Source organism: Oreochromis niloticus, linkage group LG14 (assembly GCF_001858045.2).
Source record: "Oreochromis niloticus isolate F11D_XX linkage group LG14, O_niloticus_UMD_NMBU, whole genome shotgun sequence".
NCBI classification, from domain to species: Eukaryota; Metazoa; Chordata; class Actinopteri; order Cichliformes; family Cichlidae; genus Oreochromis; species Oreochromis niloticus.
The window spans coordinates 40,323,029-40,335,817 of NC_031979.2; the positions used below are offsets into that span (position 1 = coordinate 40,323,029).

A 12,789-nucleotide genomic window follows, 5' to 3' on the forward strand; every position below is an offset into this window, starting at 1 on the left:
TTCATTTGTGTTCTGTCGTTTTTGGCAGAAAACACGCCGACTGCTGTAAACTGAAACTCAGCCCGTCGGTGTGCACCTCACTTTATTTCCACAACAACAAGTGTGCTATTAGCGGTGGAACCTGAGGTCTGAGGTGGGACCGATCATCATGAAGAATGTATTTGCAGCCTCTGTCTCTCTTGGCTGAGAGACAAAGAGAGCTGCTCTGGTGAGCCCACATCGTCTCCACTGGGATCTTTTCTCACCCTCAAAGGTGAGATAAGTAAATAAACTGCGTCATCATAATGCACAACATGTCGAAGCTGAAGCAGAAGACCACACCGGTGCCACTGCTGTCACACAGGAGTTCACACAGCCGGTCAGAAAACGTTTCCTGGACTGACGAGTCTCAATTTCTGCTGCAACGTTCAGGCGATCGGCTCAGAGTTTGAAACGGCGTGGATCCATGCGGCCCGTGTCACCAGTTCAGGCTGCTGCTGGTGTGATGGTGTGGGGGCATCGTCGACACCACCTGAGTGCTGTTGCTAAGCTCGATGTCTCAAAGCTCAGTCAGCATGAGGATGAGTTCACTGCACTCAGACGGCCTCCGCACATCTGCAGCAGCTCTGTGATAATGTCATGTCAACATGGACCAAAACGTCTGAGGAATCAGAGTCTGTCTCTCTCACAGTTTGAGAACGTTTTTAAACGTTCAATCTCCATCTTTAAAGACAAGCGACATCTAAAGATGGTGACAGGTTTTTGTGCAGTTTTGCAGTGATGGCTGTAGCTCAGGAGGTCGAGCAGGTCATGGCTGCTCCAGTCTGCATGCCAAAGTATCCTCGAGCAAGATACTGAATCTCTCTGATGGGTCCTTCAGAGTGTGATGTTATACAGAAAACACTTAAACAGAAAAATGTGCTTGTATGAACAGATGAGTATTGCATATATGCATGTGGTGAGAAAGTGCATAAACAGGACCGCTCACATGAGACTTCTATAAAACATTTTTTATTAACTCAAACAGAAAAAAGTTCACAAAATGCACCAAAAGAATCTGCTTTTTTTCTTAAACAATGACAGCATGAAAGTATATACAACCCAGATCTGTCTGTGTAATATGAGAATGCCGTCCTTCAGTGGAGCTCGTCTCTCTGAGCACACAGCGCTGCACAGAGGACATCAGCAGAACTATTATAGTATAATATATGATCATATACTTTAAAATATTAATATTCATTATTATATTATTATCAGTAGTAATGTGACCAGCAGTCGTATTTACAGCAGCAGCACCAGCAGAGGGCGCAGCAGTAAATTATATCTGGTTCATGCAGACTCGGCAGCGGCTGATCCGGTTACCTGGAAGGAGTCCTGAGTCTCTCCAGAGCTGCGGTCGACTGCACACAGAGACAGAAATACAAACAGGAAGTAGTCAGTGTAATGATCCAGGTGAGTGTCCAGTGTTTTCCTGTCAAGGCCCTGCCCTTTGGGGGCGGAGCCCTGGTTCCACACTTACACCAGTTCTTCACCAGATCGCCATGGTGGTAACCAGGCCTCGTAACTTCTTGTTTCTTAATCTCATATGAGGCAGCAATCTCATCAAGTCACCACATGACTCGTTCGCAACTCCTTCTTCTGGACGCGGGCATCCATGGTCAATACCCAGCTTCATTTTGTAACTCGCTATCCTGGACTTGAATTACTCACTGCTCTCACCTGGTTCTCCTGCCTGTTATAATTCTCTGGAATACAAGCTTGGAATTCCACTCACTCACTCAGGCTACCCCACCCTCCCTCCACAACCTAATGTCTCCACCCGCAAGTAAGCTACAGATCAATAACCAGGATCTTTCCACTCCCGCTTCGCTCTCTCTGTTTTCATTGTTTCCTCATCAGAGACTCCCCCGCCACGTCCTCACGTCTCGCCATTGGTTATTCTGCGTTTTCATTCAAACTTGTGAAATGTTATTGCTGCTCTGTGTTGTGTCTGCACTTGGATCAACTCCCATGTAACTGCCTTCTGGCCTTGAAAGTATGAACTGGCTGAAGAAATGACCCAATTCAGACCGCAATCGCTAAGCAGGGAGTCATGGTTTGGTCAACATGACCCGACTTTACAGTTTTTAAGTAATCAGTTTAAAAATTCTATCCACAAACATAGAATTCTGTTCTGAAGGCACTCCCGGTCCTAGTCAGCCACGTGCACCTACCTATCCTTCTCCATCCACTGCCACCATAGGGGCTGCTCCACCTTTTCCCGCTGTCAAGCCCATTTTCCACAATGCTGTCTCCCTGACACCTGAACTGTTTTTGGGTGAGTTGGTTTGGTGTATGGAGGATTTGTAACAGTGCTCGCTTGTTTTCGGTCGATGCATTGAAACTCTCCTATTTTGTTGGACAGCTGAGAGGAAACCCACTGGCATGGGCCGAAGCATACTTTTCCTTTCACCCTGCCTTCTTCCTGAAATTTGAACAAACAACCAGCTCTCCTGCTTGTTCCTCTTCAACCTCCCATTCCTGCAACTGTTCTCAATAACCAAATTTTAACCTTTATCACTCATCAAATGGAACCAGTCCACTTAGTTTATTTGGTAATCACAGAGAGGCTCTTTAATTCTACACTTTTGCTTCCCCTGAGACCCCTCTGATCTTCAGCTATCCATGGCTAAAGAAACACAATGCCCATATAGACTGGCCCAGTGATGAGGTCACAAGCTGGAGTCTGGTCAATTGCCTTAGATCGGCGCTACCTTCCAGCTCACACGAATTTCCCTCACCACCTGCTTCACCATCTGTCCTCCATTTCTACTGAGTAACACAACCTTCAAGAAGTTTTCAATAAAGATCAAGCCTGTCACGTCCGGCCTTCTCTCCAGAGCTCCGTTACTCTCAAGCCACCTCTCCATTGCCTCCAGCTGAGGGTTACATTGGTGAGTTGTTAGCTGCCGGCATCATCCATCCCTCCTCAAACCAAGTATGTTCTGGTTTCCTTTTCGTTCCCAAGAAAGACAAGACACTATGACCATGCATTGATTAAAGAGCACTGAATGACATTTAAAAACTAGTACCCATTACCTCCCATTTACTGCACCTTTGAACCGTCCACAGGGACACTATTTTCATGAAACTAGATCTCTGGAACGCTCATCGCCTCATTTGTATCAGGGAGGTGGATGAGTGGAAGCATTTAATATACCATTCGGACACTTTGAGTACTTGGTGATGCCTTTGCTCCTCACCAATGCTCCCGTGGTTTTCCAGGCCCTCATTAATGACTTCTATGACTCTGTGGTGGCCTCAGCCATCTTTTATGGTGTGGTCTGCTGGGGGGGCAGCATCTCTGCTGGGGACAGGAAGAGACTGAACAGGCTGATCCACAGGGCCAGGTCTGTTCTAGGATGCCCTCTGGACCCAGTGGAGGTGGTGAGTGACAGGAGAATGGTGGCTAAGCTGTCATCCCTGATGGACAACATCTCCCACCCCATGCATGAGACTGTGACAGCACTGAGCAGCTCCTTCAGTGGGAGACTGCGGCACCCACGGTGTGGGACGGAGAGATTTCGCAGGTCTTTCCTCCCCACTGCTGTCAGACTCCACAACAAAGACTTTTGCAGCTGATCAAACACACAAACCCACACATGTGCAATAAGACTGCTATACGTGCAATTCTTCTTCTGACGAAGTTGTGTTTTTGTATTTTCCTACTCAGTTGTATATAGTATTTGTATTTCTATTTTATTCTATTGTATATATTATTTTATTTTATTTTATTGTATTTTATTGCATTCCAGTGTTTTCTAATTTCTGCTACATAACTTTGCACTTTTGCTGTAACAAAACAAATTTCCCACCTGTGGGACTAATAAAGGTCATCTTATCTTATCTTATCTTATCTTATATGTTGAGGGATTTTTTGAACATTTTTGTTGGGTGGATATGATCAGGATAATATCCTTAAGGAACATCAGATCCATGTTTGAAGTGTCCTACTGGTCTTCTAGAGAGCTATCAATACATCAAGGCAGAAAAATTTGAGTTTCACTCTCCCTCTGTCACCTTCCTGTGTTATACCTTGGCAGGAGGTAAGGTGAAGACGTACAATCTGTCTGTCCCATGTCTCGAAAGCATCTGCAATCTGCAACCTCTAACGTTAATTTATCAGAAACTACAGTCAGATAACCGCACCTCTTGCTCACCTTACCTTGAACAAAATTCCTTTCATTTGGTCCCCTGAAGCCTAGACAGGCTTTGTCAAGTTCAAACAACTCTTCACCTCCGCACCTGTCCCAGTTACCTACATATCACGAAGCAGTTTACAGTGGACATTGACGGCTCTGATTCAGGGGTCAGGGCCGTACTCTCTCAGCGAACCGGGCTACAAGGTAAGCTGCAGCCATGTGCCTTTTTCTCTTGTTGTCTAACTACCACGGAACAGAATTGTGATATAGGAGGTCGTGAGTTACTAGCCGTCATGGAGCCGTCATCCATGGAAGCACAGACCTCTACAGGCAACGACACCCTGACTGTCATTAGGTACCAGGATGAAATCCTTGGACCCATTGTCAGACCCTACACTGATGCACTGGGTCCTACCTTCTCGACAATGCCCAGCCTCATGTTACGAGAGGATGCAGGTAGTTCCTGGACGATGCGATGAAGGAACTGATGAACCAGTCCATACCAGTGGAACTATCCAGCATGACTTCTTTCCCATTGTGATCTGATGTATTTTCTAAGTTTCCCTTAATTCTGAGCCGTGTAAATACCAACAGGCTTTATACACATGAAGGTGTTGCACAAATACAGTGTATATAAATATTGTGTAAATACACGATATTTCAAATCATCTGGTCCTCAGCAGGTAAAGCTTTGGTAGTTTGCTAGTCTGGAGCATTCAGCTGTGTATTAACATGGTGACACAGAGGAAAGACATCAGCAGTGATCTTAGCAAAGGTGTGTCATACCTGAACATGTTGCTGGGGTTCAGAGCAGCCAGCCAATAGCTGTAGGAGTTGGTGTAGAAGTTGCAGGTTCCTCTTTCATGACACTCAATGAAGGGGAGCTTCCTGAAGTGTTCTAGACAGGACCCAGGTGAGGCCAGAGGCTGACCAGACCCCTCAGCCCCTGCTCCCGTTTCCTGGGGAACCAATCACAACCAGGGTCAAAGGTCAGAACAATGGTTCATCCACACCAACACTGGTTTGGTACTTTTGAGAACTGTTTTTATTTGCTTATTGTACTTGTAGAAATAAAGCTGTAGACATAAAAACATGAGCTCACCATCACAAAGGAGTAACCCGTCCAGAGCGAGACCCAGTTGGTGGGACAGGTTGGAATCATACTGGTCTGACTGTGGATGGCGATTACTGTGGAAGCTCTGGCCTCACACACAGAACACCTGCGACACGAGAAACAGCACCACGTGAACATGTGTCGCCAGGTGCATCACATGTTCACGAGTAGAAAAACATTGGTCGTGGTGTAAGACAAAAGTGTGTGGCTGTGTTTTACCGGCTGATGTAGTTGCTCAGTGACCCGTTACTGACGAAGGGCAGCCCTTCTGCCACCAGTTTATTTGTGGACAACCAGTAGGACAAGTCGTTGTGTGCGGCGTAGAGACAGTTCTGCCCAGGGCTGCAGATCAGGAAGGGCATGGTGGTAAAGCGCCTCAGACAACTACCTAACGTACCTGCAGAGAGGGAAGGACGAACATGTTATTTTAACCCTCTTGGGTCTCCAGTTGCGCCACAGATTTAAAGTATTCAAACGCACCTCTGGATGAGGTCTGCACACCCGTCAAGTTTAACAGGTTTTTTTTTTTTTCCATTTTTTAGTGTCAAGCATTATTTTTAAAGTAGCATTCAGACTTCTCAAATGTTTCTATGAATCCTTAATAGAAAGTGTAAGCAGGGTCTTGAATTACCCAGGTCTTGTCCGTGAGCTCGACTGTTGCCGTTGATGAACAGCAGGGAGTAACCCTCGTATATGAGTTTTGTTTCTTGAGGACATTTTGGGATGTCGGTTGTCTGGCTGTGTCTGGTGAACAAGAAGCTGATCTTTTCAGGTGATGCTGACATAGTACCCGGTGTACCCCGAGAACCTTTAAAGCCAACTGGACCTTGTGGACCTGGACAACCTAAAACACAGAGTCAGGTCTGGGTGAGCAGTCTCAGATCCACCACAGCAGTGATCTGCAGCATTTAGTGTATATACATGGTCAGAGATGTTAGTCCCTTTTATGTGATGGTAAAGCCACCAAACCTTAAATTACTGTTCTGGGATGTCACTGTCTCTCTGGGCACATACGAGTGAAGACTCCTTACAGACAGATCTTTGATTACTCAAAGTGGAAACGTTTGAAGTCTAACACAAATTCTAGACTTGGTCTGGATGACTGTTTAGATCCTTCGGGTAGACTGAGAGGTGAGAGAAACGTGCAATTACGTCACTATGTTTATTTGTTTTGGGTTTGTTTTTCATCCGCTCACCTTCTATAAACGACAACAACAAGACAGAACATTAATTAACAGTAGAGACCTCTGATTGTGTCGTTACTGCTGATGTGACGTACAGTCATACCACATCTATGTACGTCCTGTACCGGCAGTTTCAAGTTTCTTTCAATCTCGCCTGCTCTGGCCAGAGTATTTTCCTCAGCAGGTGACTGTGTGAGGAAAATCTATTTGAAACATGAAGGTTGGTGGCACAGGTGTAGATTTTCCCCACTTAACTTCTCGTCAAGGCTGTCCTCCTCACATTAACTCAGCCGGCTGATTTTTCAACTGTTCGGGAACATCTGCTGGGAAAGCTAATGGTAGCTAAGCTGTTTTGGCTAGCACAGACTTCGTGGTTGTGGCTAATTCTGAATTCTGATAAAACGTTGTAGAAGGGTAGAGTGGGGTCATGTTAACGATCTAATACATCCACCAAGGTGAAGTATAAATGAACGATTTACTGGACTTTAAAAGTACAATTCTTATATTTGCAATTTGTAAAAGATACAGAATTAAGAACTATGTGAAAGTTTACAATTAACTGAGTTACACAAAACACAGCTGGTAACAGGATCAGAGGGTGATGCAATACCACAGTGAGAGCAATAACATTAAAAATGTCCATTCAGTGTAGAAAACATGTGGATTCAGAGTCTTTCCAGTTGAATTATTGCTGAAAATTTTTGTTTTATGCCAAAAATCTTTACACTCACCTTCACTCTACAGCATTTTGAGTATTTCTAGCATCAAATTTGTGTTTCAGTTTTAATGTTGGAGATTTCTTACCTCTTGTTCCCGGCACTCCTCCATCTCCCTTTTGTCCTTTTATCCCAGGGCCTCCAATCTGTCCTTTTTTACCCGTGTTCCCACAGTGACCCTTCATGCCTACAGCCACAAACACAACATTGCTTCAGTTCACACTTCCACTGCTTGTACCTGAAGCTTTGTGTCCTTTGGATCTCTCAGGACTCTCCAGGATCATGGAACAACCCCACAAGTTTACTTTGTTCCCCCAGTTTTATTCCTTTGTTTCTAATTAAGCTAGTGTGACTGACCAGGCCGGGTTTACTGCAGACACCAGAAGTTGCAGCGAGATCTCCTGCAACTTTGTTCACACTCACCTTGAGGTCCACGATTTCCAGGGGACCCTGGAAATCCTTTTTCCCCACAGGGCCCTGGCTCTCCAGGTGAGCCTTTGTCTCCGGGAAACAACAGCAACTGTCTGGTTACATTTAGCCCCTTTGTTCCTGCAAGAGGTAACATTCAGTATTACATACAATACATATGTCAGCATGCAGGTGTGTGTTTGCGCTATGTTACTGTCACGTCCGGTGTGGCAGACGTGTGGAGTTTGTAGAAAAGGACCCAAAATGCGGCAGCTCTGCTGCAGGTGAGTATTTATTGACAGGAGTGGAAACAAACAGCGATGGCGGGGGAACATGAAACTGGAACCTAAACTGGGCAGAACTAACAAAACAAACCTGAACGAAGATGCAGGGAGGTACAGGGAAATACACCGAGAGGCGGACGGAGAGACGCAGGAAGAGCGAGGTGAACAACACAGACGAACCAGCAACGAGGACAGGTGAACACACACTATAAATACACACCAGTAATCAGGGGATGGGAAACAGGAGGGAAACACACCCGGGAAACATAACAGCTGATGGGGCAGGGGAAACGTAAACAGAACGCACTGACATAAGACAGAGACCTTCAAAGTAAAACAGGAAACACATGTACGTAATGACACAGACTCAGAGACGCAGACTAAACATAGAGACCTACTACACTAAGGGGATGCACAAGCAGGGAAGACACCAAACAGAGGGAACACCACTAAACCCTAGGAAACCCAAAACAACAGTCATAATACAAACCAATAACACTGGGTCACCGACCCAGGACCATGACAGGTACCTTTTTGTCCAGGACAGCCCTGAGGTCCTGGTAAGCCACATCCACCCGGTGGGCCTTTGTTCCCATTCATCCCTCAAGCACAAACAAAGAGCAGCTCTGTAAATCGCTTCACCTTCAGATATCAATATGATATCATTTAATAACATGAGTAAATAAGAGAGCATTAGCACACATATAGATAAGGGACAGAGTTTTTGGTACAATAAGGTCCGCTTTCTCTTCCCATTACAGTTTCTGTTGACCATTTAACCAAAGCAGACTTTGGTTGCATGTGGACATATCTCAGGATGTGCCGTAAATACAAATAAAGTCTGTGGGAAATCTCTGATGGACTGAAGTTATGAGATAACTGGAAACCCCTTTAAACCCAGTGCCGTAACCTTCCAAACCATTCAGTCTTTGCAGGCTGCACTGACTCAATGTGTAGTTTTCTCAGGATGTGCACATCAGGTTATGTGGAAGGTTACGATGTAAGGATTAAAGGTTTCATCCTCACTTACAAAGTAGATCTCCAGCAAAAGTCTAAATCAGGTCAACAGTACTACTTTTTAATGAAAATGACACAAAGAACCTGACCTAAGTATTTCAGCAATACAGTTGATAGCTGAATTATTCTCAGTGTGGTTATACCACAAGACACATCCACACACAGCAAACATGATACCAAATACAGGTGGATGTAACTGATGAGCCTATAAAAGTAGAGCAGTGATCTTTTAAGTACTTTTCAGTGCAATGAGGTTGAGTCCAGAGGGGAACAGTCAGCAGTGCAGGAGGTTCAATTCATTTTGCAAATGCATGATACATACGCGGAGGTTAAAGTGCATTTAACTTTCAGATTCTAGAAGCATAAACTGAATTAACAAGATGTTCAGCACATATTTAAGAGCCGAATAGTATCAGTCCCAGATTGGTGTCCATGCACCAACTCTCCTTCCTCATTCTGGTCTGCAGATTTTTTGCTGTCAGAGATAAGACCTACCACAGTGGTACCATAAGCAAACTAACAATTTAACGGATGTAAAGTGACAGAAGCAGTTTGTTGTGTAGAGAGCGTACATGAGTGGAGACAAAACACCTCATGGTGTTGTGTGAATTTAAACAACCCACTTCCTACAGAAGGAACTTCAACTTTCTGTTCTTTCTATAGAAAGTGGTTTGTATCATATCTATCTAACAGACTCCAGTTTGTGCATGTAAATGGAGAATGCTGTTCACACGCTGAGGTTAATTATGGAGTTCCACAGGGTTCAGTGCTAGGACCAATTCTGTTTACATTATAAATACTTCCCTTAGGCAGCATCATTAGAAGACATAGCATACATTACAAAAGAATAGAGTTTATTTTGAACATGTAAATAAAATAAATAATAATAAGAAAAAGCAGAAAAACTTTGTTAAAGTGAAGAGGTCACATTGTCATGAGTATCTCATATCCACACTATGTGCAATTCTCTTTTTCTGACAACATTGCATTTTATTCTGTTGTATATAGTATTTTATTCTATTCTATTGTGTACAGCATCTTATTCTTATTATCGTATCCTATTCCAGTGTTTTCTTAATTTTTGCTGCTGTAACTTTGCACTGTCCACTTTCTGCTGTGACACAACAAATTTCCCGCGTGTGGGACTAATAAAGGTTATCTTATCTTATCTTATGCTGCCAAGCTGTTCTTGCCCAGATGATAATTGTGGACACTGACTGAAAGCAGATGGAAGGCTAAATATCCAAAAATGAAAAATCTCCAACATTCTAAAATCTAAATGGTTACTTTAATGTGGAGAAATGGCAGCTGTAAAACCTAGAGCTGTGGTTAATGTCACATTCATTCTGGGATATATGTGGAATTATATTTATGTCCTTATAAATGCACGAGCTAAAAATAATCAGAGCAAATCATTTATCTCAAAAGAAGTTTTGAGATAAATTATGGCTTCTTTGTGCGCACGTCTGCTGAGTTCTACGTGTTGAGCATTTACTTGTGAGGAATTTAATTGCACTCATGAAATGAAATTATTTTCTAAGATTATTTTTTTTGCTTGCACATTTGTTATGACATAAATATAATTCCATAGATATATGCACACCCTGAGGACAGACAAGAAATTAAACAGCATTGTGAAGCTAACCTGCAAACAGCAAGAATGGAGTGATTATTATTTCAATCCTTACCAACAGGTCCTCTGACACCTATATCTCCCTTCCTGCCTGTGGGTCCTTGTGAGCCTGGTAGGCCACATGCACCCTGTAAAATCACAAAATTTAACACTCATATTAACCCTCCTTATTCTGTTAAACCAGGGGTCTCCAACTCCAGGCCTCGAGGGCCGGTGTCCTGCAGGTTTTAGATATAACCCTGGGTCAACACACCTGAGTCACATGATTAGTTCATTACCAGACCTCTGGAGGACTTCATGACATGTTGAGGAGGTCATTTAGCCATTTGAATCAGCTGTGTTGGATCAAGGACACATCTAAAGCCTGCAGGACACCGGCCCTCGAGGCCTGGAGTACATTCTTTGTGGTGCAGTGCTAGAAAGCTCCACATGGGGGCAGTCTCTGCTTGGTAACAGTCAGTCAGGCTCAGTGAGCTGTCAGGGTGGGGTTTGTGGCTAAACATGATAACACTTCAAACTGTGATTCCATTTAGCCAAACTGACGTGTCATGGGCGTGTCCCTAGCTACTCATTTGTTGATTAAATGTAAATCTGGAGTAATAAACTATTCAAAAAACAAGGGAAAAACAGGGGATGGCAGAGAATGTTAACAGCCACAGCGGGGGTAGCATGTGGTACGTTAGCTAACTAACTTACTGTGAAGGATGTCATCTGTCCCACTGAACACCTTCCTCATTTATAACAGGCATTAGCATGGACAGCTATGATGGCTGCAGTGCACGTCTGCAGCCACGGGTAGTAATAAGTAGCCCAACATTTCACCATTACTATAGTTTATATTGATTATACTATTTATTAGCTGCAATTATTTCTGTAACAGCTGAGTAACAGTTCATGCAGCCTGTGATTTTGTGAAACTTTACGACATCATGGTGATCCCGTAGGACGTTATATTGAAAAAAATTAAAACTGTGTTGTACAGCTCTCCCTGTGCACTTTCATATATTACTTGATATGGTTTCTTGAATTTTCTAAGGTCATTTTGGATCTTGCTAAAAACGAATGTCAAGATTAAATGCTGAGTGAACCCAGGTACTCGTGTTTGTGGCGAATGTTTTTACTGATTCTCACAGTTTGTGTCACCTGATTTTGGCCCAAATTAAACCAGCTCGAGCTCTTGTTGGTATCTAGCATCACACAAATTTGGACACTAGACTGCTAACAAACAGATTCTGAACGAACTCCTTCCTGTAAAGTTTCTGTGTACTGACCGGCTGGCCTTTTGGACCACTGTCTCCATTGGAACCAGGTTTTCCTGCAATACCTGGTGTTCCTTTACATCCCTTATCCCCTTTGAAACCAGGACCTGGAGGACCAGGAGGGCCCTTACAGCCAGGTGGACCTACAAAAGGACAGAAGATGTTGTTTACGTACTTTGTTTACATCAAGTTTAGTCATCTGGGAAGTCCAGACACCCTGAAAGTCCTCTGCAAATCCAACAATTCTGAGTATGGTTGTCTCTCCACGCTGTGGGAAACTATAGCTGCATCTAATTAGTCGCACTTGAAGAAAATGCAAATCTCAAGCACACACAGAAAAAAAAGCTAAATCCCCCACAGTAACCTCTAAATCATTTCACGGACGAGCCTTCTAGTGTGTCTCATCACCTTTTGATCCTCGACATCCAGCCGGTCCTATTCCACCCTTGCCTCCTGAAAAGCAGACTCCTTCCGTCCCAGGAAGACCGGGAGGGCCAGGTGGTCCAGGAGGTCCGGGGCAGCCTGGATTTCCTGTTGGACCATATGGTCCAGGAGGTCCAAGGGAACCGGGAGGACCCTTCTCCCCGGTACACCCTGAGGAGACGAGAGGAGACAGCACCGTGTTTTTCTTCTTCTTTAGCTCTGACTGAACACTAAACACAGGATGTGATGACAGGACTCACCAGGTGGACCTTTCTCTCCATCTCGTCCCGGAGGTCCAGGCTTAGATACTGGGAAAAGAAACAGAGGTTAGGAAGTAACGTCGAAACTGATCATTTTGATTCTGTGAGAATTAAAGGTAGTGACTGTTTACTGTCTCTGAGGTTTGGTCTCTAGATTTTGGTCCCTGGATTTCGGTCTCTGAGTTTTGGGGGTCTTGTTAAAGGTTTTCTGTTCACTCTCAGTTTTATCCCAGTGATCCCAGTCATTCCAGTAATCTTTTTTGTGCTATCTGAATTCTAGTCACTAATTACTGATGAACTTTTTATTACTGATTTTAATCTCATATTAGTC

General features: G+C 44.0%; 1 protein-coding gene across 1 annotated transcript in view; it reads right to left on the minus strand.

The window, feature by feature from the left end:
• Window positions 1-968: 968 nt before the first annotated feature.
• The window catches only part of col4a3 (collagen, type IV, alpha 3), a 56,393-nt gene continuing 44,572 nt past the window's right edge, over window positions 969-12,789 (minus strand). The window contains exons 41-52 of the mRNA XM_013273658.3: window positions 12,459-12,506; window positions 12,184-12,369; window positions 11,788-11,918; window positions 10,572-10,644; window positions 8,397-8,468; window positions 7,598-7,723; window positions 7,263-7,361; window positions 5,906-6,118; window positions 5,494-5,671; window positions 5,263-5,380; window positions 4,947-5,119; window positions 969-1,379 (exon numbers count right to left, since the gene is read on the minus strand). Coding sequence (XP_013129112.2) covers window positions 1,298-1,379; window positions 4,947-5,119; window positions 5,263-5,380; window positions 5,494-5,671; window positions 5,906-6,118; window positions 7,263-7,361; window positions 7,598-7,723; window positions 8,397-8,468; window positions 10,572-10,644; window positions 11,788-11,918; window positions 12,184-12,369; window positions 12,459-12,506 — 1,499 coding nt within the window. The 3' untranslated portion in view covers window positions 969-1,297. The remainder of the gene's footprint in view (window positions 1,380-4,946; window positions 5,120-5,262; window positions 5,381-5,493; window positions 5,672-5,905; window positions 6,119-7,262; window positions 7,362-7,597; window positions 7,724-8,396; window positions 8,469-10,571; window positions 10,645-11,787; window positions 11,919-12,183; window positions 12,370-12,458; window positions 12,507-12,789) is intronic.